This window comes from Bombyx mori, chromosome 18 (assembly GCF_030269925.1).
Source record: "Bombyx mori chromosome 18, ASM3026992v2".
Lineage (NCBI taxonomy): Eukaryota > Metazoa > Arthropoda > Insecta > Lepidoptera > Bombycidae > Bombyx > Bombyx mori.
The window spans coordinates 2,420,527-2,448,331 of NC_085124.1; the positions used below are offsets into that span (position 1 = coordinate 2,420,527).

Here is a 27,805-nt window from a genome sequence, read left to right on the forward strand (position 1 = left end):
AATTACCACCGTTATATTAAGGTTGCACAGTATATTGTAAATTTTGTGCGTCAAGTACCTATATAAATTTGGCAAAGAGCAAACCCTGACTTTCTTGCCGATTCTTTTCAGCGGCGAAACTGTATTCCGAATCGTTGATAAAGTTATTACGATTTAAAAGCAACAGTGAAAGAGTACTTCAATAAAAAAAATCATCATTTTAAATTCTGAATTAAAAAAAAAACTCATTTCTTTTCAATCTGTACGATTGAATGTAATCTGTGACACAAAAAAGCTTCAGTTTTAAAGCCCATTTCGGTAGAGCGCGACCTAAATGACGTTCCATTTAAAAGCTACCAGCCCAGTACACTACGCATTGAAAGGAACTAGGGTAGTGTATGCAGCACGCCTTAAGGCTGTGGTCTTTGAAATAGTGACATCGTAAAGTCGGTGTGGATCGCTTCGAAATATGATACGTCATAACTGACTATCGCACTATATTTTCTATTAACATATCGAGCGTTGAAATGCTATTAGATTTATTTAAATAGCAACATTGAAACGAGAAAAGTAATATCATTTATATGGTAACACCGATATCGACATTCGGTTTTTAAAATCGTGTATTCACCGAGAAACATTTCCTTATAATTTATTAGCTTTTAAATGCGGCTTCGCTCGCGGGTATACTGCTTGTTTTGGGTACATTTCACGCAGAAAGAAAATAAATACTGTGAGGTGAAATGCTATTCGGTTTAAGCGACATTCCGCTTAATACGCAACATTTATCTTTGTAACTAAAGGTGCGTTTTATTTGATATTAGCATCAATAACTCGACCTTTTTAATTGAACTTCAATTAAGCTTACTCCGTTCAAATAGCTGAAGAAGTTTATTAGTTATGGTTTTTTTTCAAATTTTAAGCTTTAAATGGCTCTTCTGTAATATTGCAAAAATATCGCAATAACCAAAATTAAATAGTCATTCACCCTTTTTTATTGCTTACGTGGACGATGGACGATCTCACAGCCCACTTGGTTTTAAGTGGTTACTGGAGCTCATAGACATGCCATAGAAATGCGCCACCCACCTTGAGATATAAGTACTAAGGTCTCAGTATAGTTACAACGGCTGCCCCACCCTTCAAACCGAAACGCATTACTGCTTCACGGCAGAAATAGGCAGGGTGGTGTGGTACCTACCCGTGCGTACTCACAAGAGGTCCTACCACCAGTAATTACGCAAATTATAATTTTGCGGGTTAGATTTTTTATTACACGATGTTATTCCTTCACCGTGCAAGTCAATCGTGAACATTTGTTAAGTACGTATTTCATTAGAAAAATTGGTATCCACCTGCGGGATCTGCGGGATCCGAACACTGTTGCATCGCTCGATACGAATGCACCTGACGTCTTATCCTTTAGACCACGACGACTTTAATACGATATAATCATTAATTAAAAAACACGAGAATGGTAATGACAGTATTTTCTGTTGCTAGTTAATGCCACACCGCTGATCAGCAAAAATATTTAACCGGTGTTTAGTGATGAGATGGCTCTCACAGATTTGCTTAGTTTGAACGTCGTCTTTAAAAACTAATATTTTTTTTCATGGTATTCCCTGCAGCAGATCCAACGATATCATGATCGTTTAAAGCAACATAGGACAGGATTGAAATGCATCCTCGTCGCCGGCGACGCAACCACACGCGGTCACAAGTGAGCCGAGCACATGTCGTATTCAAACTACACGTGTACACACACGACAAACGTATTCAATGTATTCATTTACTGAACTCTAAAATACTAGAGGTCCCGCGTAGTCGAAATTCGACTATAATTAATTGGAATTGTAAGTTTGTACACTATTATGATTGTATTTTATACTTCTATAATCACAAATTTCCCCAAGACTACACTATAAAAGATTAATAATAAAGACAAACAATATTTAATCTATTCTCAATTTGACCACAGACGTCTAGAACAAAAGTTTGACAATAAATAGTATGCATACGTGTGTGCGTCAAATACATGGTATGTAGTATGTGTAATGTTTTCTTTATAGATTTAATGTATCTTTTATGCATTATTTTAAAAAAATATTAGCATTGTGCACTTCTTCTCTATATTCTCTATAAGTGTGAAAATTTCATACTCCTCCGTCGGCGCAATTTTCGTAAAAAGGGATACAAAGTTTTTGCTTCACGTATTAATATATAGATAAATGAAACTTATTAGAGTACTGAAGACGTAAAAATATCGATTTTAACTTACAGGTTTTTGTATTAAATTTTGATAGTCTAATAAGTCAATGTCAAAAGAGTGAGTGAGAAGTGAGATGACGTTTTGCTGTTATTTTTTTATCTCGGTTAAACATTTATATCAACGATTTATTATCAATAAATTAGTATAATTTGTGGCCGAGCGGTGACATGTTTATATCAATCGCAGAAATCACAGGTTTGAATGAAAGCACGTGTTATATACGTATTTATCCCTACTAATATATAAATGTGAATGTAAGTTTGTTTGTTACGCTTTCACTAGAAAACTACTCAACCGATCATCATGAAACTTTGTACACATATTCTTAAGGTTAAGAAGAAGGTTAATTAGGAAGGTATAAGAAGTAACATAGGATACTTTTTATAAAAAAAAAAATTTTTTTTTACGAAAAATTAAAAAATTATTTGTCAAAACATCTCAAAATCTAGCTTCTTCAACGCCATCTACCGGTTCAGTAATGAAGTTCCAATCCTGAGTGCTGTATGTGAATGAAGTCGCGGGTAAAATTTAGCGTTATGCCAAAGTAACTATTCCACGCGGACGAAGTCGCGGGCAAAAGCTAGTTACTCTATAATTGTGAAACGTTAACTCTGTTTACGTCGGTCACCGTCCTCGCCGAACCCGTCGCTTGCGACGAAGGGCAAGTAAATTAACCCACAGACACAGCCCACTGAGTTTCTCGCCGGATCTTCTCAGTAGGTTGCGTTTTCGATCCTGTAGTAGATTCTGCGAAGCACTGCTCTTGTTAGGGCCAGTGTTAGTAACACTCCCGGTTTGAGCCCCGTGAGCTCGCCTACTAGTTCGGTGAATCTAGAATAACCCCTCGAAGTTACTAGAATATGTAGGGAAGAAAAAAAATCTGTTTACGAGTCTTTCGGTAGGCAACAGTTTGGCTCTGCACCTGGCATTGCTGAAGTCCATCGCCATCAGGTGGGCCGTATGCTCGTCTGCTTACAAGGGCAATAAAACAAAAAGAGTACTGACCTGAGCTTCTCCCAATCCAAGATCGATAGCTTCGATGCTCTTCTTAACCAGAGAAGCCTTTTCATTCTCGTGTTCGGTGTTGGTTGCGAGGCCAGCCAGCAGCTGCGTGTGCTCGGCTCTCAGGGCCTCGAGCCCCGCGGCGACGGTACGAGCGCCCGCCACCATTTCCTCCTGCGTCATCGCCGTCATCCTGCCCAAGGATTCGATCTTCTTTCTGGAAAGAATAAACAAGTTATCAATATATTAATACGTGAATAAAAACTTTGTATCCCTTTTTACGAAAATTGCGCGGACGGAGGAGTATGAAATTTAACATACTTATATAGAATATAGAGAAAGAGTGCAGAATGTTAATTACAGTCAAAATCTGTTATAACGACATCGAAGGGACTGCTCATATTCAGTCGTAAAAACCGATAGTCGTAACAACCGGTGATGTTTAATGTGTATCGTGCAAGTACAAACAAATCGATAGGGAATTATTGGAAAAATATATTTACATAATACGCGATTTTTCTTCAATATTAATTTGTTTTCTTTTTCTTTGCGACATTTTGAAAGTTTCACGAATAACTCCACAAAGTTTTGGTGCGTCTTGTGTATAGATAAGTAACAAACTAACTGAAGAGATATGAAGAAGCGGGCTTTGACTACCGCATGCACGTGTTTTGTTTCTAAGAATTAGAAAAGACCCTACACTAAACTAAATCCTATTGTTTTCTTTCTTGATTTTAAAAGCCATTGAAGACAAATGTGGATACCTATTGAAATTGTTTACAATACAGCTTAGCCGGTCGTTCTAACAGATCGAATTCTCCGAAATATTAGTTAAATGTGGTCGTTTTATGAGGTATGTCGTTATTACCAATGTCGTAGAAAGCAATATTTTTAATAAGGCGGTCATATGGCATTCAGCCGGGACCTTTGTTCTAGGTTATTATAACCGGTATGTTGTTCTAAACGATGTCGCAGTAAACGGTTTTGACTGTATTTATTTTTTGTTTATTGTGAAAGCCTGTGGTCAAATTGAAAATACATATATTAATATTGTTTGTCTTTAATATTATTTGTCTATAGTAGAGTCTTGGCGAAATCTGTGATTATAGAAGTATTAGTCTTTGACAATAGAACCATAATAATGTTCAAACTTATAATTTCAATGAATTATAGTAGAATTTCGACTATTGGGGGATCACTAGTATTATTTAGATGTATGTGGCTGAAATTATACAAAACATAATCACAGCGTTTTGACTTGATTTTTTTTTATACAATGTCTGACATTCGCAATTACTTCATGTCGTCACGGATGTGGACGCATATAGTAAGCTCCATAAAAATTGATCTAATTATGCATGCCGACCCAACTTAAGACAAGGTGAAGCAGTAATGTATTTCTGATTTAGTATTTAAATTGAAGACTTATTGTCGACTTTTACTGTAATCACGATTACTCGTACTAAAACAACTAACTATAAAGACTATATCAAACTTCCTTTCAGTAGACCACACTATGTAATTACTTAGTACATAGCGGAGTTTTAAAAATCACTCAAATTATGAAATATGCATTTGTTTTTCCCTACATATGAGGCCCTAAGTTTTAATGACAAAATGATACGCTCTTAGTTGTAAAATTGATAGCACTAACTAAATAGTTCTATGGTGAAAACTAAACTAAAAAGCTGTGGTAGTTATTTGCTATTATGCAACGCGACGATAACCAATTAGAAACGGGCAAACTAGATAGGGCTGCCACGCATTCTTTGTCCTGCGAATGTTACGCGAATCCAAAATGGCAATGTCATGAATTACTAAACGAGAATCTGTCGTCATTATCTATACTAATATTATAAAGAGGAAATATTTGTTTGTTTGTTTGTATTGAATAGGCTCCGAAACTACTGAACCGATTTGAAAAATTCTTTCACTGTTTGGAAGCTACACTATTCCCGAGTGACATACATAGGCTATAATCTTTTTTGAAAAAAATTAGGGATCCTTACTAAAACTCCCAAGGTGTAAAAAAATTGCCTAAAATATACCTTACATCGCGTGCCCTGCGAAAACTATTGATGATAGAATAAAAAAATGTACTACGACTTTGTAGAACACATAATTATTTACAAAAGGTGTCGCGACAGCATATGTCTAACTGTTATAGTTATGCCGCAATAAGTGTTCTTTTATTAAAAAAATATAACAACGTCAAATATCGTTGAAATTCTTGTTAAAGACCCGAGCGGAGCCGGAGCGGGCCGCTAGTACTTAAATATAAGAAAAAATAAAACAACTATAACAACATTGTCAATATTTTCAATTATGTACATCGGTACATATTCACGAAAACCCAATTTCATTGTTTGTCAACCTATTGTTTGTAGACAAAGACGGGTGATTACAAATAACGATTATGTAAATGAACAAGCCGTTTAGCTGACTAGACTTTTCAATCAAAACGTTATTACGGTGTTTTTAATAATCATTATAATTAAATTATACGAAGGTAGTAGAAAAACCAAACAAACATCCTAAAAGAGATTCGATTTTTAAAATTCGAATAATGACACCGAACATGTTTATTATTGATTCAGTTGAAACGTTTATAGTTTCATAGGAAATTAAATCAACGTACCACAATAATATGGTCTAGTCTGCTACTGAAGCAGATCATATCAAAACCATTGAGTTGTTGCCCTTAAAGGTCGCCTAAGCTGCATTTTTATCAAGCAATGCAACTGTGCCAGCTTTCGAATCCTACAGGCAGGTACTAATTTTTATAATGAAATACGTATTCTATACTAATATTATAAAGAGGAAAGATTTGTTTGTTTGTTTGTTTCGAATAGGCTCCGAAACTACTGGACCGATTTGATAAATTCTTTTTCCATTAGAAGCCGACATTGTCCCTGATGAACATAGGCTACTTTTTTTTTTAAATTTTTTTATTTTATTTTTTTGGTTTCATGTGTGTTTTAATGTTTCCGAAGCGAAGCGAGGGCGGGTCGCTAGTCATATAATAAAAATCAAACCTGCAATAATTATAATTTGCCTAATTGCTGTTAGTAGGGCGCCTTGAGCGCTGGCACGGGTAGGCACCAACGCCCTGCTTATTTCTGCCGTGAACCAGTAATACGTTTCGGTTTGAAGGGTGGGGCAACCGTTGTATTTTAAAACTAAGACTCATGTCTCAAGATGGGTAGTGACAAACGTTAATATCTATGGGCTCCGATAATCACTACCACACAAACACCAGAAAGGTCTGTTTAAGCAATAAAAATTTTTTAATTGAATATTCCAAATATTCCAATTCACAACATAATCCAAACGGCTAATTGCGCTTTTTCCCTACCTAAGATATGGCAACCTAAGGGGCTATTCATGCGGACCAGTACCTAAGCTCACGGCTCAACCGATGAGACTTGCTAACACTAACCCTAGCAAGAGAAGACTCTAGTAGATTCAGTCTACTACCGGATCGGAATCACGAGCCACTGAGAATAACCGGCGGGAAACTCGGTAGGTGTAATTGCGCATTCAAATATGTTCCATCAATACTTTAATGTACAATGCGCAGGTGGAAGTGTTACGAAAGATGAGGGGCGCACCGATTTAGGACAATGATGCTGTGACTGATAAACTGTAACGCTTTCTGTGTGAACCGAAACGCTTCAGTGTCAATAACCTCTCATGCTTATTCATAAATGCTATTTGTAAAAAAGTATTTCTTAGCAACGTTCTGATATTCCATAGGAATTAATTATATAGCAATTTTGAAGGAGCATTTTTACTGGTGGTAGGACCTCTTGTGAGTCCGCGCGGATAGGTACTACCGCCTTACTTTTTTCTGCCGTGAAGCAGTAATGCGTTTCGGTTTGAAGGGCGGGGCAGCCGTTGTAACTATAGTGAGACCTTAGAACTGATAACACCAGGTGGGCTGTGAGCTCGTCCATCCATCTAATCAATAATAAAAAAAGTAAATTTCCAATAATTTCGTCTACTTTTTTTTACAATAAGATATGGCTATAGATATGAGATCTTATTCTCCTATTTAGACACCGGACGAGATGAGGTGGTGCTGCTCTAAGACATCTGTATCCTCATCTTCCGATTGTTTATGACCCTAAAGCCTTACATTATACTAGCTCACTGAGTTTCTCGTCGAATTTTCTCAGTGGCTTGCGATTCCGATCCGGTAGTAGATTCTACAAAGCACTGCTCTTGCTAGGGCCAGTGTTAGCAAATTCTCTCAGCTTGAGCCCGTAAGCTTAACTACCCGTTTGGGCGTAGTTAAAATAGTCTCCTAGGGTACCAGCGAATAAGTAGGGAAAACAAAAGCTACACTGACCTTAGTTGACGGATAGGAGAATATAAGCTATGTTGATCTTAGCTGACGGAGTGATTTTCATCGTTAATGAATACTGAAAAATGTGACAGGTCAACATACCTAAGTCGCTTATTGGAATATTATGACATAGATACCAAAGAACATTACGGTTTTGGTCCACATTTTAAATATCCTAAATCCAATTACGCATAATAGTCACGAAATAATCCAAAAATACAGAAACCATACGATTGCCTAATCTGTGCTGTCAATGCTTCACTTGGGTAAATGAAAAACGAAACTTGACATTAATGATATCCAGTAAAAGGATTACAAGTTTTTTTTTTAAAGTAACTGGATCACGCACGCTCATTCGGTCCCAAATTCCTTGTGCTAATGGCATCCGAGACTGACATACAAACTTGTATACGTTTAAATATATAGATAATAAAAACCAAGACAAAGAACAAACAAACCTGTCTATCAAACGAATCTTGCCCGATGTAGGAATCGAACCCAAGACCTTAGGCGCAATAGTCAGGAGCCCTAACTACAGCACCACCCAGTCAGTCCACCAGTTTAAAGAGAATATTTAAAAATCAAGAATATATGTATTCATTTTGTTTGTTAATTGTGTGAAAGGGATAGGAAGACATGATTTGATCATGATTGACATGAGATTGAATGGATTAAGCAGTAGAATGTTTAATAAAATTTAACATCGTTAGCAATAGTTTTATAAATACAAATTGGGTTGCTGCAGAATAATTAGCAAAACCGTCATAGAAACCAGGGAACGTGAAATAGTCTAACCATTATAGTAAAAACTATTTATTCGCGAGGTTCCATAAATATATACGCCGCGAATACAGAAACAGTGAATTTGAAAAAGCGCGTTCACAAAGGACATTCGGTTGGATACCTACATTTTTGAATCCTTTTTATCAATGTGTATATACCGATGAACAAAGAATATAGCAATCTTTAGCCGCGAACATAAGAATTGGGTCAATTTTTTTAAATTCGGGACTTTCCGGGAATTAATAGCGAAAATTCGAATGGAGGAAGCGCCATTTTTTTTCTCCTACCCTTGATAGCCTTGAAAGGTTTTTTTAGCGTTGCCCTAGCGTGTAGGTGACTCTCGGGGCTCAAGCCGGAGTTGATGCTAACTTAACTTACTCGCCGAGCCCTTCGTCGCGAGCGACGGGTTCGGCGAGACCTGTGCTTGAGTACCTAAAAGCACCATTAATGGATCGGCAGAACCGTAATGACCTGTGGAGCGCCATTAAGAACTTTTTACTGTATTGAAATAAATGTTTTTAAAATCTAATCAGCTTAAGCAGTGTCACTAGTACGTAAATAAATAAAAAATAGGTTACTGGAACATAAACACGTTTTACAGACGATAATCGCTAATAGAAATACAAATCATGAGACATTTACAATCGAATAGGTGCTACTAAAAATAAGCACTACCTACATCACGTACGTGACAATACGAATATGGATACTAGGTACCAAGTTTTATAGACTATAATAGTACTTGGTCGGAATGCGAAATTTTATACGTGAATGAATTTAAGATTTATAACGGCGTTTATAATTTTAACATAAAAATACACTTAGAACGTAGAAAACTAATTAAATAAATAACTGGAAACAACTCAAACACGATCATCCGGTCGCAAATTAGGATTCCTTGTGTTATGTACACCAGAGGCTGACATACATACTTATATACGTTCAAATATACAAGTACACATATTGTTATGCCGGTAAGAACAACGCCATCTATCGTCGAATAGCAGAAACGAATATCAAAGAACTAGTAAAGTCGAGAATGCTCAAGAAGTACAACGCCATCTATTGTTAGATAGCGAGAACACACATCGAAACTACTCGACTTGCCCAAAATGTTCTCGATAAATCTAGGGATGTGGTATTGACTATAAAAGCATTGCAGAGATGGTACGGAGTCAGTAATCGGAACTACTCGAAGCGAAACAGCGAACGGATCACCTGAAGCGAATTGAGAATTTTAAAATGCTCATCAAGTGTTTTAAGTGTTAATACAGTTTTAATTTACACTTCGGTAGAATTTTTATTTATCCCGAACCCCAGCGCGTAACAATATATAGATCGTAAAAACACAAACAAATAGCAAGCAAACTTTTTCATCACACGAATGTTTGCCCGATGTGGGAATCGAGCCCGCGACCCTCGACGCAAGTCACAGATAAACCTAGATAACTTAAGATTTCCACGTCACCGATTCCTTTGTAGGTAGGTAGTCGCGTTGTAAGAGTCCGCCTGCGGTGTTACAACATTTAGGATTCAACAAACTCCTAAGCGACTATTATAACGTTCTTCAGAGAGCGCATAACATTGGAACAAGTTTCGAGGTTCGCGTCAATTTTTTTCAGTCCGACGATCATTAAAATTCGTTTTAGTTTCGCTTCAGTTCATAAAACTTTCAGTGAGTCACCGTGTAACAAAAAAAAAACTGCAAAGAAACGCCGTTATGTTCGCGATTACCTATCTTGCAGGATTCTATAAGCAATGCATAAAATTCATTGCTCTGAACATTGTATCCGAATTCAGAATTCAATTTTAATGATTCAGTTTCCAGTGTCTTGATGGTTAACGTGTTTTTTTTGTGAACTGAATTATAAGGTTATTTATTGGCGATTTGGTTTATTGTATACTAGTGACCCGCCCTCGCTTCGCTTCGGAAACTGTAATTTATTATGGATTTCTCCACTATTTAATGGATGTTATTATACATATAAACCTTCCTCTTCAATCACTCTACCTATTAAAAAAACCGCATCAAAATCCGTTGCGTAGTTTTAAAGATTTAAGCATACATAGGGATATAGGGACAGAGAAACTTTGTAACTACTTTGTTTTATACTATGTAGTGATGATACAAAGTTCGGTTTGATTTCATTAACATTTTTTTTTTGTGATATAATTACGTTAATTTTATTTTAGAGCTTATTAACGATCGCTAAAGGAGCTTAGTTGACGTTCTCGGGAAAGAGACGTAAGTCGTACTTCGATGTGGAGCTTTTGTAAAATCGATTCGTTTGCCCTTATGGTTATGGTTTCTTTTTATTATTGACTTTGTAGGGAAACGAGTATACGGTCCACCGGATGGTAAGTAGTTACCGTCGCGCGTAGATGTCAGCAATGCCAGGGGCAGAGCTGCTGCCTACCGAAAAAAAAATTATATTGTATTGTAGTTATACCATAATCTTCAGCATTCGTCCCCAGCCCAGTACCACATTACGAAGGCGTTTATTTCGTTTGTTTCCACTTTTCCCCTATACTATTGATTGATTATTTTATAGATATCTAAGCTATAATAAAAGGAAAAAAGATTTTAGCCTGCAAGATAATATTAAGTATTTAATTATTTAAATTAGTTATTTTTTCTACTAAATTTTCAATACCACAAACATATTTTAATGTAACGTCTTTTACGGATCATTCTTATTTACAAAAACACAACACGGAAGAATAGTGTGAATAGTCGTCATTCTTATCTTGATGACGGTCAAGTGGCCCGGCAAAGTTAGTATTGTGTTCCTTGACAGATTCGTATGTGACGACCGATGCGTACAATTAAACTTTATTGCGAAAATCCATGCCATTTTCATAAAACACACATCGGATATGTTTAAACGAACTTCAACTTAATTTTCATGCCAAAAATATCGGCTATGATCAGTAAAAATGATAATATGAAGATTTTTTTATTTATCGAGCAATAAGACAGACGAGCATACGGCCCACTTGATAGTAAGTGGTTACCGTAGCTCATGGACGTCAGCAAAACTCAAAGAGAAACAGTGAACAGCTGTCTGGTTGTGTCCCTGGTAAGGACGTTTAAGAACGACGGTGACCCTTCACGGCCAGATGGGCCATACCACTTTACCTAAAGTGGCAACTTTTTTTTAATAATTACAAATAAAATATATTATGTACTTAATCTTGTATCATCGACAAAAACTAGCTGTTCTCGAAGTTACGACCTGCAGTACCGCTGAAGTTCACAGAAAACATGCAATAATTTATTTATCGAACATGTCAAAATCAGCTGTAGAATACTGTGTAACCTTAATATAACGAACTTCAATATAACGACGTCCTCGATTTAACAAATTCTTCGTTATCCCCTTGAATTGTCCATAAAAGTCAATGTTAAATAATATACCTTTACATTGCGAAGATTTCTTGCGAACAACCTCTTTATAACGAATTTTCAATTGTCAAATAGTGTAAATACCTCTAACTAGGTAGCGAATTTTGTAAACTCAAAACCTTTATATAACGTTCCCAACAATATGACCCTTATATATGAATCAGTCTGGACAGGTTTGAGAAAAATGTTACCTACCTAACTCTTTTTAAATAAAAAATACATACAGTAATTTAATAAAAATGTGTTATCATTTATTAGTAAAAGTTGTTCGCAATAATAAGATGAGTACTTTTTTTTACCTAGGCTGATAGCCTTGACGTGTAGGTGAGCTCACGAGGCTCAAACCGGGTGTAATGCTAACACTGGCCCTAGCAAGAGCAGTGCTTAGTAGAATCTACCACCGAATCGGAAACGCGGCCCACTGAGAAGAACCGGCGAGAAACTCAGTGGGCTGTGTCCATGAGTTAATTCACTCGTCGAGCCCTTCGTTGCAAGCGACGGGTTCGGCGAGGATGGTGACTAGTGCTTGTGGTACCTAAAAGCACCGTTAATGGATCGGGAGGATCTGTAATGACGTGTTTAGGGCGATGTCGACTGAGTAAGTCTGAGTACCTAATGTTGAAGTGAATAATAGTATTTTTTTTTACCTCGTTAAAACAAATGGTAGACCAACCTAACCTTAATATAACAAACCTCAGTTTACCGAATTGCTTGATATAACGAATATTTACTTGTTCCCTACCGATTTGTTATAGCGAGGTTGCCCTGTATCAAATTAGATTTTGACAAATACGTAAGATTAATTAAATGATCTCTTTATTGAGATACTTTTTCAATCTCATACAGATACGTGTCCGTATACAAAACACGTTGGACACCGACATCTTAACCGATATTCGCGTTGTCCAATCGATCGACCGGAATCGTGTATGCGACAACAAACACGAAATCCTAGCATTCTGACCTTGGTCTTATCAAGGCAGTTTAAAATTTATGTAAACGCGACAACGTCCTTATGTTGTGTTTGTAAATGATATTATCCGATGTTCTTCGTGATTCGCACGGAGAAGCAAATCGATATCTTAAAAATAAACATGGACATTGAAATGCCCGTGACCAGGTGATGTATGGAAATGATAGTGCAAGGTAGAGCGGGAGGAGGTCGACCGAAGAAAAAATGGATGGAGCGTGTGACGATATAAGAGAGAGAGAAGTAAGTGTTGAGATGACGGCTGATAGAAGAGAATGGAGTAGAAAATGTCACTGTGCCGAACCCACCTAGCGGAAGTAGGTGGGGTAAACGTAGAGGAAACATAAACATTGAAAGTTTGTCTCAAACTAAAGTAACTGTTAAAACTCAAGGTCACACTGGTACACTGTAGTTACGAGTATTTTTATTACTAATTAGCAAAAGAAACAACTTTACGTTGTAACGATAAATCTATTCACACGACGCATGGTTGATTCACGATAGGTTCATATTGAGGCGAGGTTATTTAAAAAAATGAGGCTACTACTACTATTCCTCGTCTAGCTAACCTTTATAATAATCTAGTCAGAAAAGCTGAAAACCTTGACACATTTGGCGATTCCCTTCCAATATTCAGGAACAAAATTATAAAAAGTTGTTGTTGAACCTCAGCCTCAGCCTTGGTCTGAGTACTCGGGTATTACTGTCCTTGTTGTCTTTCTTTTGTTTTTAATTTTCTATTATTATTATTATCTAATTAGAGTTGCAGTTATCAATTGCTCTATACATGTCAATGTTAATTTATGTTTTACTGTAAACATATTTCCAAAATAATGTGTTAGTTACATTCAGTTATGTATTGTACAGTACCTAATTGATATTAATGTAGTATCCAACTGAAATACTCATTTCATTTCTAGACGCTAGGAGCATAGCCTTGACAAAGTCTCACCCTCCCGGGACGCACGACGGACGTGGGGAGCATAAAATTCTCGTTTCCATGACAACCAAGGGCGAGAACCCTCTTTCATCCCGGCACGTGTTGGAAATTAGGAATATTCGTAGACGGGGATCTATGAAATGAACTACAATAACCCAGTTTTATCTCTTCAATATGTGCTTTACATATTGTAAGAGTGATTTTGAGACAATGCCTAAATTTGTGATTCAATCGAAAAGCGTTGACGTGTGGAGATGCTCTTAAAACGTAGATATTATATGTGTATTATTAGCACTAAACACACCACTAGTCAAATGACCCATTTTGAACTTTTGCATTAAAAATGCACGTATCGTCTTATTGCTTTTGCAGATTTTGACTTCATGACTTTTTCTTACCAATTAATCTACAATTATTATACTATTCTTTTGTTTTTTTTTATTATTTTTTTATTTATGTACACACAGAAAACAAGACACAGTACAGAGTAATAGGAAAATTATGTACAAAGGCACTGCTTATTTCTTTGAGAAATCTCTTCCAGCAGACCTGCGAGAGGATAATGAGAATAATAATAAAATGTGATAAGTGTGTTATGTTATATTATTGTTATATTTTGTTTATTTTGAGTAATACATGTCGTATACTGTTATGTACCTGCTATGGTAGTAATAGGTACCAGTAAGTGTTGGTATGATTAGTGTCCTAACTCAAGTCATAAATAGCTTTTTAAATATCTTCTGATTAAGAAATTATTGAGAAAACTGAATAAATTTTATCATTATTTCAAAACTCCAAACAACGCACGCAACACAAACAGTAAACAAAGATAGCCTATTTTGAGCGTAGCTCCTAGTTTGGTAATGATTATGCAATTTATCAAGTGATTAAAAATGTCATTAATTGTTCAGCATAACGAAATTCTTTTGGCATCTACTGAGTATCTATATATTAATACTTGAAGCAATAACTTTGTATCCCCTTTTACAAAAATTGCGCGGTCGGAGGAGTATGAAATTTTCCACACTTATAGAGAATATAGAGAAGAAGTGCACAAAGCTAATATTTTTTTAAAATAATGCATAAAAGATATATTAAATCAATAAAGAAAACATTACACACACTAAATACCATGTATTTGACGCACACACACATGCATTATTACTATTTACTGTCAAACTTTTGTTCTTGACGTCTGTTGTCAGATTGAGATTAAATATTTTTTGTCTTTGTTAATATTTTTATAGTGTAGTCTTGGCGAAATTTGTGATTATAGAAGTATAAAATACAATCATAATAGTGTACAAACTTATTCCAATTTCAATTAAATTCCAATTAATTATAGTCGAATTTCGACTACTGCGGGACCTCTAGTTCAATTTAAAATACCACACAATACATGATTTATTTTTTTCTCAGATTGTGAATTATCTCAAGCAATTCTTATGAAGAATACAGAAATGTAGAGGAAAAGCAAGGTTCATAAAATATGTACGTATCTTGTAAAACTTCACGAGGGGAAATTTTATTCCGCAGGCACTAGGGGAAAATTCATTACACCACTCTGCGGTTCCTTACTGGGTTGATCAATTTTAATGAGGTAGGTGGAGATGTACCTATGCTTGGTCCTTTATTCTGAATGGCCTTCAACATTCGCCACGGAAGAAACGTTCAAAGTTGAGAAATTGATTTTGGAGCAAAGTCGAATATAAATAAAAAGAGTTGATGATGATACCCAAAAGTATCAGTTTTAATTGACGAGCTGGACCTTCGAAAATATGGATATATATCATGAATGTTAACAGAGGGAAAGGAAAAGCGAATCGTGGGAAATATCAAGCCAATTTTCCAACGTGATCCGAATTGATTTTCCAGCCGTGTTGTCACCGTGGGCATCAAATGAGTTCATCATTTAAATCTCTAAACTAAGAATTATAGCAAAACCAAGAAAAGTCTTAGAGATGACAAAGTTTTGAATCGCTCCGTCGGAAAAGATTTGGCCTCAGCATACTACGATAGTGAACGAATCCTTTCTATAGATAACATGTCAAACACTACTCATAGTACTTATAGATTTAGTCACAAAAGTACATACATAAAGAGATTACCGAAAAATGTCGTAGAATAAAACGTTAGGCGTGTTGTTTCATCGCTCATTGATCAAATATTTCCGATATTGGACATCTTGTTTAAATACTTAACAGAATAAATAAACAATTTCGATGCCTCCAATGAACACTACGCTAACTCCAAATTCGTAGATTTACAGGAGGAGCGTTTAAACGAAAAAAGTTAATAAAATCTTTATTATTGCAGATATATTTATGGTTTTTTTTGTGTAACTAGCTGATTTACTCTTGCTTCGAACCCCATCAATAACGATTAATTGTAATACTTTTGAAATAGTGAAGCGATTTGCGTGAAAAACGAAAATTTCAAAATTTTGAGTTAGAGTAGTGTTCATTGGAGGCATCGATTTTGGAATTTGTGTAAAATGATTTATGTACCATTTAAATGGATCATTTCATTTTCTATATTTGTAAATTTTTTTATTAGTACAATATTTTTAACATACTTTATGGAGATATTGTATTCTACTTAGTCTACCCTTGATCAGGGCGTATGCAATAGCTCCGAAATATGTAACGGGAACACATCTGAAGCTGCGTTAAGAAGCCATTGAACAATACTATTGGTGAGGCATCGTACTGGTTTTTTTTCCCCGAAATATATAAGTTGCAAGTAAAGGAGCCCTGGCTTCGGTATTCTTGTCCATACTCTTCTTCCGATTGATCGTATAATCATTTTCAATAATTTTCAAAATTACGAGAGTATTAATGCTGATTTTTTCTATAGCACTAGTAGTTAACGGTAGTCATAGCAGGTAATAAACATCAGTAACATAAGGAACATAACTTCCGGAAAAACAATAATTTTATCGAATTCGTATGGTAGACTAGGATACTTAACCAGGTTTTTTAATAGACTTCAAAAAAGGAGGTTACCAATTCGATTATTTTTAAAACTTTTTTCTAAGTGAATCGATTTTTATGATTTGATACCTTTTAAAAACTGATGCTTCTCATGTTGTTCCTTTTTTTTTTTCAGATCTGACCAATAGTTTTTGGGTCATACTTATTTATGTATATTTGAATGATTTCGACAACATGGATGTCATTCATTAATAGGAATAGAAATTATGTCCATCCTACATACAGTTGGAAATATTGTAACAAGTTAGACGTCGTAAAAACTGTCTAGGTATAATAAAAAGGTTTAAAAGAGTCGTATAGGGTGAGGTGGGGGTTGCATAGTCTCACCTTTTGTGTATGGTTTGACCACGCCCGTTTACTTGGACATGAGCCAAGAACCTATCTCCCTATAATATCATTGTACGTGTTCAGGCGATGTTTTTTAATGCTTTGAGTGCATGTACAATGACTATTTGTGGATGTACATATTTGCTTCCTTCCTAATTTAGATTTTCTGACTTGCCTTTATGGTTTGTATGGTAAATTCAAAGTTATGGCGAATTTAATTATTGCACAATTACGGCGAAACTATTTCCCTACATGACAACGCTTGGCCTCATGTTGCAAAACCTGTGAAAACCTACCAGGAAACGCTTAAATGGGAAGTTCTACCCCATTCGCTGTATTCACCTGACATAGCCCCTTCTGATTTTCACCTATTCCGTTCGATGGCACATGGCCTAAATGACCAACACTTACATTCGTATGAAGAAGCTAAGAAATGGATCGATTTTTGGATAGTCTCTAAAAGACACATCGTTTTTCCGTCGCGGAATCCATATATCGCCAGAAAGATGGGAGAAAGTTACAGAAGGAAGAAAAAAAAAGAAAGAGAAAGCTAGCGATGGGATTATACTTTGAATAAAATATTTTTGTTCCTTATAATTTAAATTAAGATTTATTTTGAAAAAGAATCAGCCAGAACTTATTCAAAGTCCTAATAATAATGACCAGTTTTTATTTTCACAGAAATTTGCAGTTTTTATTCATACCTAACTCTGAAAGACCAACCTCTGATGATTGAAGGTAATTTAAGCTATATTCGTTCCTTTAATGAACTGGAACATTAACGCAATACGATCGTACATTACTCGGAAGCCCCTGGTATATGAACATCGTAAATACATCAAATAAAACGAACCAATGACTCAGGAAACAAAAGGCTAATGCAATTATAATCGTGTGGACGGGAAAGGACGAAGTCAGACCAATCGATGAGTCTAGACGCGACGGCGGCGGCGTGCTGACCAATAACGGTAGCTTAAATTTTCATTCAAGTTTTTACATACAACCTTATCTTTGTACAAATTCACTGTACGGGTGTATGTCACTGAACTCCTCCTAAACGGCTGGACCGATTTGAATGATTTTTATATGAGTTTGGATTAGATTTATAAATCAGCCCGGCAGATGGCGCTTCTCGGTACCTAGGTTATTTATCTATACTGCAACTAAAAGGCTGGATCGACTTGAATGAATTTTTGTGTATGCATTCACAGGACGTTTGCCGGGTCCGGTAGTAAGATATAAGACCTTATAAGTTATAAGATAAAAACCATTTCTTTTGGGCTTATTAACCGCAAAAATATATATACATATCTAGCTTTGTTGTTTTTTTATCATCGATTGAAAAATCTCTTACGAGCTCAGAAAAAGCAATCGAGAACAATTATTGTTTTCTTAACCAAAACATAAATCAAAACTATTTGTTGTAATTAATTATTATTCTGCGAGAACCCGTAACCTAAAGCGAAAACAATTAGTGGTCACCGCATTCTAATATGAACATACAATGCGTGCAGCAAAGATGTTTTTATCTATATATTAAAACGTGAAGCAAAAACTTTGTATCCCTTTTTACGAAAATTGCGCAGACGAAGGAGTATGAAATTTTCCACACTTATAGAGAATATAGAGAACAAGTGCACAATGCTAATATTTTTTTTAAATAATGCATAAAAGATACATTAAATCAATAAAAAAAACATTACACACACTACATACCATGTATTTGACGCACACATGCATGCATACTTTTTATTGTCAAACTTTTGTTCTTGACGTCTGTGGTCAAATTGAGAATAGATTAAATATTGGTTATCTTTATTAATATTTTTTAATAGTGTAGCCTTGGCGAAATTTGTGATTATAGAAGTATAAAATACAACCATAATAGTGTACAAACTTACAATTTCAATTAATTATAGTCGAATTTCAACTACTGCGGGACCTCTACTCCTCTTAATTTTGTTTATTGTCATCATGTCAGTAATTATTGTCAGGCACTACTCACCTGTCAATTTGCGTACGGGAAGTTTCGTCTAAGAAGGACAAACACTATTAAAAAAAGATAGATACATATAGTTTTGCTTATATAATTTTTCGTTGGTATCATTGAAAATAAGTTATCATGTTATCGGTCACTTTTAATTGTGTCAATAACCGAGGGAGATATTCTCAATGTAGCTATGAACTTTTAAGAAGCATTTATTTTTTAACCTTTAATTGCTAAGTTGGGCTTTAATTGATTTACTTTTTAATTGCTCAGGTGGGTGGACTAACTCACCGTTTTCCCGATGTTAAGACGTTATCTGAGCCCATAGACATCAACAGCGTAAATACCACACTACCCATCTTTATATGGGAGTTCTAAATCTCAGTTTTTACAGAACAAAGACTGCCCAAAACTTCAAACCGAAACGCATTATTGCTTCATAGCAAAAATAGGCAAGGTGAGGGTACCTATCAAAAGTTTAATATATAAAAATGAATTGCTGTTCCTTAGTCTCGCTGAAACTCGAGAACGGCTGGACCGATTTGGCTAATTTTGGTCTTCAATTATTCGGGGAAGTCCAGGGAAGGTTTAAAAGGTGAGAAAATATAAAAAAGCTCGGAATTATATAAAAACAAACAATTTTGTTTTTCCTTGATGTGTCCCCTTGACGTGTCTTTTATTTATCGATTGAGGCACTACGAAGTCTGCCGGGTCAGCTAGTGATAAATAAATAAAAAAGGATAACCCTTTATTTTTTATAGAAGTTTTTTCATTCGTGATCGCGAAACATCGCCGCATCGTAAATAGCAAGTAAAGTTAAATAAACACGATGATTAAACCGTAAAATTGTTTACCCACGTCTACGACCCGCGGAAACCTTACAGAGTGCTATATAATATAGCTGAATTAATCTACTTTACTCGCCATTAAACAGGCTATAAAATGTTCGGCGACAGTTCAGAGTTTAACGTCGTTTCCGATATCACGTTTCCGCCCTAATTGATCACAATGATAATTGTACGTTAATCTACTTATTATGGATATTGGATGTACGATGACTCATAATTAAAGTCGTTTGACGATTCTTTCGTCGCTTTCATCTACTGCGGTTGGAATTTCGTTTAGTCATGAATAATTCAAAACAATGTTTTTACATAACAAGCAATGTAAAACAAACAGAATTTAATCACGCGAGGAATCTACCGTATCGAAGGAATGCGGGCGTCAACCTTTACGTTACATTGCGTGTTCACGTCACATGAACTTGTTAAAAGGATAAAACTAAGTATTTATCTTGAGTTCAGTACCTTAATGTACATTATTTTCCGTTGACATCCTGTATAATTTAAATTAGTTTTCGTTTGGATATAACAAACACGAACAATATGTATATTATATACTTTTACACAACACAAATAGTATGCATTGATAAAATAAAAAGTAGCAGCAATAAACCTAAGCAGGTTTTTCCTCATGTATACATAGGCAACAGTTGAAATACAGCTGTCCACACATTTTCTTTTAAACAAAAAAGAAGGTAACGGTGAAGTCGTAACATGGAATTCAATCTACGGATTTATATTATAGATGTTACTAACAGGGGTTAATTTCAAGATAACATAACAAATACGGATACTGAATATTGTTACTGGACAAAATCAGTATCTAATTGCTGACAAAAGACAAGCGAGCGATTTAAAAGCATATTGGCACAGCCTACTTGACCGCTCGTGAACAAAATTTAGTTTGTTTACGTATTAGGACTTAAAACAAGATCCCCTAGTGTTTTTATTTATGCGTGAAGTTCCGACACCTCACACGTGAGGCACACATGCTTTATTGTTACCCAAAACGAAGTGATTCAGATCGACTTGTATTTTTAGTGATCTAATTTCATTTTAATCTCAACTCTTATCTCAGGTATTGTTATTTTTTTTCCCTACCTATTAGGTGGTAGCCTAAGGGGCTATTCCAGCTACGCCCGGACGGGTAGGTGAGCTCACTGGCTCAACCTGAGAGAATTTGCTAAAACTAGCTCTAGTAGGAGCAGTGCTTCGCAAAACCTACCACCGGAACGGAATCGCGACTTAATGAGAGCATCCGGCGAGTTGTAGCTTGGGTTCGTGTCTTGTTCCTTCGAGCAGCAACAAATTGACAGATTTCGATCATATTTACAACTTTTTTTTAGTTCTAAACTCACTTCTAACTGTGACAAAAATGGTCCCCTTTTTTATCAATTCATTACAACAATGAATACCTGAATAATTGTAAAATAGTGATACATCATAGAGGTAGAAGTAATCCTAAGAAGAAATGAATAGATTGCGTGAAAGACGATATGTGTAAAAGGGGAGTGAGCGAAGATATGGTATATGATAGAGGAGTATGGAAGGAGAAAACATGTTGCGCCGACCCCAGGTGACTGGGAGAAGGGCAAGAGTGATACACGATAATTTTTTCGAAAAAAATATAAGTATATCCTTTAGTCAAATACTATTCAAGTTTATTATTCTTTTAAGGCGGATGGCTATGGGAATGCAACCTAGCAATAATACACTAGTAAATATAAACGACATACTTACATTCTGTAGGCGTTCAAAGTTTTCGACATTATGAGAATCTTAATTAGCAAGAATAATCCATTTCACTTTAACACTAAAAACACTACACTTAAAATATAATACAAAAATATTCACTAATAATACTGTTCCACTATAAAATAATGTTATAGAAAATTAATTATTGGTTAGCTATTAAATCTAAAACGCATTTACACATTTCTTGACGACCTCTTGGAGCAATTATGAACACAAGCTTAGTGGAGATGTTATTGTATCTAAACAATTTTAACATTTATTTTATTTTATTTAATGTTATAAGACACGTGTGTTTTTGGCACGTGTAACGACAATAAAATAAATATATACATGACAATTGTTGCACAATAAATGACAAGACAGAGACGGATATATGTTGGTGTCATACGTTAGACAGAGACGACATCGACAAGTGTTCAAAATAGATCAATCCTACGCAACTATCCCGGCGTCGGTGCGCTGTGTCGTTGATCTCATCAAATAGTTTTTTTGTTTGTTTGTTTATTTTTATTTTACCGGTCTAGATCCTAAGAATGCTAAGGATCTAGGAATCTAAGATAATATAGGGTGTATCATATACACATACTACTTTTATTTATTCTTCATTACATTACGAACTAAATATGTATGCTTCCAACTCTTGTCCGTAGATCTTGTAGGTTGTATGATACTGTCCTCTAATGCTGACATGTTTTGTTTGTCACCCGTAGCAAGCATATAGAAATGCTATTTTATTAAGATTTAAAGTGTAATTTGTTGTACATATGTGCGTAATGTGTTGCTTTTGGTTTGTTTGTGTAAACTTAAATTTCTGAATTTCTCTTTTTTCTCTTACTTCACTTTTTACTTATATGTGATTTTGATGGTGAAAACTTGTTTGCTTATTGATTTAGTTTTTTTATTTATTTATTATACTCCTATTTGTTTTGTACTGTTGGTTTTCCAAATAAATAAGTAGAAAATAAATTAAATACGGTATATAACACGGTAGCCGCACGTTTTGCTTTACTTTTTAAGAAAACCAAACGTGGCCCGTTGCCATTATTGGAACGATTTGATTGAGAAACAAGCCTTTATACCCACTAAGCAGGGCTTATCTTAAATGCTATTAACACATATATTAACATATCTCATGATAGAATGGTAAGATCGACTGTTATGTTCAAAAGCGCAAAACGCTCCTTTAATCTGTTAAGAAATTATTAATTTCCAAACGGCGCTTGACTAGTTCGATACTGAATCACAAGCAAATGTCTAAGAACGGTGCAACTGGCTCTCAAATATGATGCAGGAAATTGGATTTCGATTTAATTACGGAAGTGTAGTTGTATTCAAGTAAAACAACATTTATAACTTTTAAATCGTAACAGAGAAACATAAAATGATAAACGGTTATTCTAGAGCAGACAACGACGCCGCAACGTCTGGACCGTAGTACAAAATAGCTCCAATAGCTTAAGTGTAAATTTAGATTTGTCATGGGAATACCAATCGAAGAGAGCATTCGATTATATGCTTTTACGCAACTTATAAGAATCGATATTCCAACAATGAGGTTTTATTAAGAAAACATAAATAGACGACCTTGAAACGACTCTGGTCCCTGGAGCAATGACACTGATTTACGTAGCGGGGCAACAACCAGAGTCTAGGACGCAAATACCCATGCAACTATAATTTTATTGCTTTTGTCTCAATCGCCAACCACTTTAAATTGGCTACTCTAAAAAATTGGACAGTTTAAACATTACTAGTGGTCCCACGGTAGTCGAAATCCTATACTAAATTCTAGACTATATTTAATGGAAATTAGAAGTTTGTACACCATTACGATTCTATTATCAAAGACTTCTATAATCACAGATTTCCCCAAGGATACACTATAGACAAATAATATTGAAGACAACATTATTAATCTATTCTCAATTTGACCATAGACTTTAACAATAAACAAAAGAGTGTGTGTCAAATACATGGCAGTGTGTGTAATGTTTTTTCTATTGATTTAATGTATTTATTATGAAGAATTAAAACAAAAATTTGCATTCTGCACTCCTTCTCTATATTCTCTATAAGTGCGGGAAATTTCATACTCCTCCGTCCGCGCAATTTTCGTAAAAAGAAGTACAAAGTTTTTGCTTCACGTATTATTTTAAAGATGAAGAATGTGTGAATAGGGAATGAAAAGAGTTCTGAAGGAGCACTGTTTCAGAAGCACAAACTAAATAAATGTTGTAAGAAGTACGAAGAGTTGAGGGTATTTCTCTTGGACTTAACCGTAAAATAGACATTACTCCAAATGACCAACCAACATCAAAGAGTTAAAAAAAAAACCAAACACTAAGTACAGCGTAGTAATAAAATCGGCATCCTTCCAAATTACCAATATTTAAAAAAAAAACCAAGCTCCAACTACAGAGCAGTCATAAAAATATCAGCTGAAGAAACGAGAACAGACATCAATCGATCTGTTATAACACAATATCACAATCATTGAACAGTACTCAAAAACGTACTCAAATAGCATCCAACGACAGCTAAAGTAGTTTCGTTGATACGATATAGGTCAGCCGTTGTGCTATTGTGTGTGCGAAATCATTTAAAACGTTTCCAACATTGCTTAATCACAAATAGCCGTTGCAAATCAAATAGCAACACAGTTATTTTCTTTATACTTCTGTTTAAACCATTATCTTTATTGTTGTTGCACTTTAGAAAATCTGCTTAAGATTTTCCGTTTTATGTCCTTATTAATTTAATTATATAACTAAAAATATATAAATAGAAAAATATTATAATATCAAATTAAAGATAGTTTTGAAGGTTAGACGTGGCCTCTAAATGTTACTAAGGACTTAGTGAACAAATATGTACATTAGCAGATACCAGATTAGGAATGGTCATTTTTAAAGGCATTATACATTAATAATCTATCGAATAGTGCCTTTGAAAAGGATTTTTCATATTGAAACTTATTTTTCTGCAGTGAAAATATTTATGTTGTGTCCAAAGTCTGGAAAATAAGCCCACGGAAGGATATTATTTTTTCTTGATACCAATCCACGAGAACTACGCAAACAAAAGCATTTTTATTAAAAATATGTGGTCAGTGCTTTATCGTCAAATTGTTTTAGGGACCGACCCTCAAGCTAAATACTGCCCACCTTTTTAAAAAAGGTCAGCTTTAGTTCAATGTCCTTTAAGGAAGGGAGCCGTTCAAAATATCGGAATTTTTAATAAACCGATTCGTTCAAAATAGCTTCCGATGAGAAGAATCATTGAGATGGAACAATACTTTTTGTTCACCTGTTATAATCCTACATCAGTACATGTGACTCTTTTTGCATAGCGAAATTCGAAAATAAAAAATAATACTATTTCTAATTGAAACCGCATCAAATTCGTTTCAAGATATAAAATGTAATTGGATAATAACAAAATTCGTAGTTATCATGATTAAAATGTTGTACAGTGATAACTGGCTTAATAACCGAAATGATATTGTGTCCTATTATTTGACAGTTGATGACATACAAATTAAGATGGATAGACGGATAGAATTCAGATACAGTGTATACAATGGCGATTGTTAGAAAGTAACATAATGCTCCAAGACTAAAATTGAAACCATCGGTGAAAAAGAAGAAAGACCTTGATGGGAATTTTAAACAGCGAAATCTAATTAACATAACGATAACAACTTTATAGACCTATTAAAAATCATTATACTGAAAATATTTTCTGTTGTGTACACAAATTTTTTTACAAACAGGCACACTCTACACGTTTTTATAGTACACAATCAATACATTATACAAAAAAACCTCGTTCACTTGCACGCAATATTTAGGGTCGCAACATTTTAACCAATCGAAACAGCGTATAAATCGCGTTATGCACTATATATCCATCGTAACGAAGAAATATCTGAAATCGCATTGAATTCCTGGACTAGAACATTGAACAAATTAAAAACAAAAGGTCGTCAAGAAAAAGCGGTAACGTTCTCACTTGGCTAATCGATTTACATTAGAAAAACTGCGGACGGTTTCTTTTTGGACGCGTAAACGTTTTTTTTATTTTTATTTGTAATTTAATTGTGTGCCGGTATGCGGTAGATATAGGACACGCCCGCCCCTCGTGAGCGTCCGTTGCGTACTAAACTAAATCGACTGGGCTAGTGTGGCGCACGCAGCCCGACGCTATGCGATTAGTATTATCGAGTCGATAGAAGACAGCGCGACAAGCTGATTTTATGAATATTTCAACTGTTATCTATTTATATTACCTAAAAATTCGAACATAATCTAAGAGGTAGATAATTCTCACCATCTATTTTTTGCATTCAATCTAGTCATTCTATTCATGAATTGGAGTTTAATTTCTCTTTATCTATAATTTTATACCACGAAAATGGAAGAACGAGCTTACGGCCTACTTGATGTTTAGTGGTTACCGCAGCGCACTTAAATCAAAACGGGAATGTTGTACCCAATTGTGACCCATTTTGACAGGAGCCTTGAAATAGTCAGGGCGATGTTACTCATCAATACGCGCTCACTTGATATCTCACCAACATTAAATTTGTTCCATTTCCGCTCTATGTTGCTTCTTAAATGTTGTAGTTAACCATTTCTGTGCGTAAACGATAATTCTTATGAAACTAAGTATTATTTTGTCTACTGTATTTTTATTATATAAATATTGTATAATTTATTGCATAGATAACGATGCAATGAGCTCACTGTCGAACCGATCAGCAATGCGTCCTTTTGAATTCCCAAATTTAAAATAAAACCAATATACGTGAATCGAAAACGTTGCACGACCCTAGTTTCCAATCGCGTTAGAGGGAAGTCCATCCCTATCCTCGCCCCTGAAGTTGTGCAAACTACCCTTATGCACACAGACGAAATGCGGGGGTTACCATGATTCCAATACTTATGGGATGATACGATCGATTTAGACAAAAGAATAACATTTAATAGATAAACTATAAGAAAATCATTCGAAAACTAAAAATAGCCTTCGTAGCTGGAGATAAAATTATTTTAGCCAAATACGTTCAAGAGTCGCGTTACATAATAAAACTATGGCAAGGTCAAAAGAATCGATCGCTTAGAGACGCCGAAACGTCTGGATGAACAAATGTCTTCAATACGTATTAATGAACATTATGCAATTTTAAACCCGTCAATGTTTACAAAAACGGGTAATAATAATTTAAAGCCGTCTGTGTAAATATTAATTTCAATATAATTTACTTTTATATCTTAATGTACTGCATTATTGAGTTGTCGGAAGAAAACTCCAGTATTGAGGTTAAGTGTTTATTCTGTTTGTAATTTGCAGTTTTTATGGATTTACTTTATGTGATGGTACTGCAAATATTGAACATAATGCTTTCGAGTCGGGTACACCAGTAAAGCTGAGTTGTTACAGATGCTTATGAACATCAACAATGGTGGGGGCTCAGCTGAGCCGCCGAAACTACTAGAACATTTCTTGAATATTATAAAGTAGGAAGTAATGGTGGTACAAGTACAATTTGGTAGCTAAGGTAGTCGGAGCGTGTCCATTGCGCCAGCAAACGACAAAAGATAAGTAAACAAAATTCTACCTTATTTTAATTCTAAAACACGATTTGAAGCATTGTCGAAACGTCTTTATTTATCTCAATCAAGTTAATCTATGTTGACCTTCTGGATGTGACGGCGAAGCCTGCTAATTACAGGTACCCACTGCCGCAACGCGCTATCCGTGAAAATTAAATAAATTAGAGGGTCATCGGTCTTATGTAATGAATGAACGCTTCCACTGCCTTCATGGTCAATTGGTGACTTCATTTATATAAAAAAAAAAATAGCTGACCCGGCAGACTTCGTAGTGCCTCTATCGATAAATAAAAGACCTAAACTTTTGTATAAAATAAACTTAAAACAAACAAAAGGAATCCGTCCGACGGAGGACACATCGAAGGAAAAACAAAATTATTATTTTTATTTAATTTCGACATTTTCATATTTATCTACCTTTTAAACCTTCTCTGGACTTCCACAAATAATTCAAGACCCAAATTAGCCAAACTGATCCAGCCGTTCTCGAGTTTTAGCGAGACTAACGAACAGCAATTCATTTTTATATATTCTATAGATAATAGATAATTTGATATATATGTAAAATCCTCAAGAATTCATTTGG

The 27,805-nt window shown here is 35.1% G+C and overlaps 1 protein-coding gene across 12 annotated transcripts in view; it reads right to left on the reverse strand.

The window, feature by feature from the left end:
* LOC101742454 (kinesin light chain) overlaps positions 1 to 27,805 on the reverse strand; it is a 73,639-nt gene that overhangs the window by 25,725 nt on the left and 20,109 nt on the right. For 4 of the 12 annotated variants that reach the window (XM_038017439.2, XM_004928078.5, XM_012692131.3 and 1 more), the window contains exons 1-3: positions 25,633 to 25,763; positions 21,590 to 21,719; positions 3,257 to 3,470 (exon numbers count right to left, since the gene is read on the reverse strand). In XM_038017439.2, the coding sequence (XP_037873367.1) occupies positions 3,257 to 3,470; positions 21,590 to 21,618 (243 nt within the window). In that variant the 5' untranslated portion in view covers positions 21,619 to 21,719; positions 25,633 to 25,763. Of the gene's footprint in view, positions 1 to 3,256; positions 3,471 to 21,589; positions 21,844 to 25,615; positions 25,764 to 27,805 lie in introns of those variants that run through there. The other 8 variants (XM_062673563.1, XM_062673564.1, XM_062673561.1 and 5 more) reach the window with 5 other exon arrangements.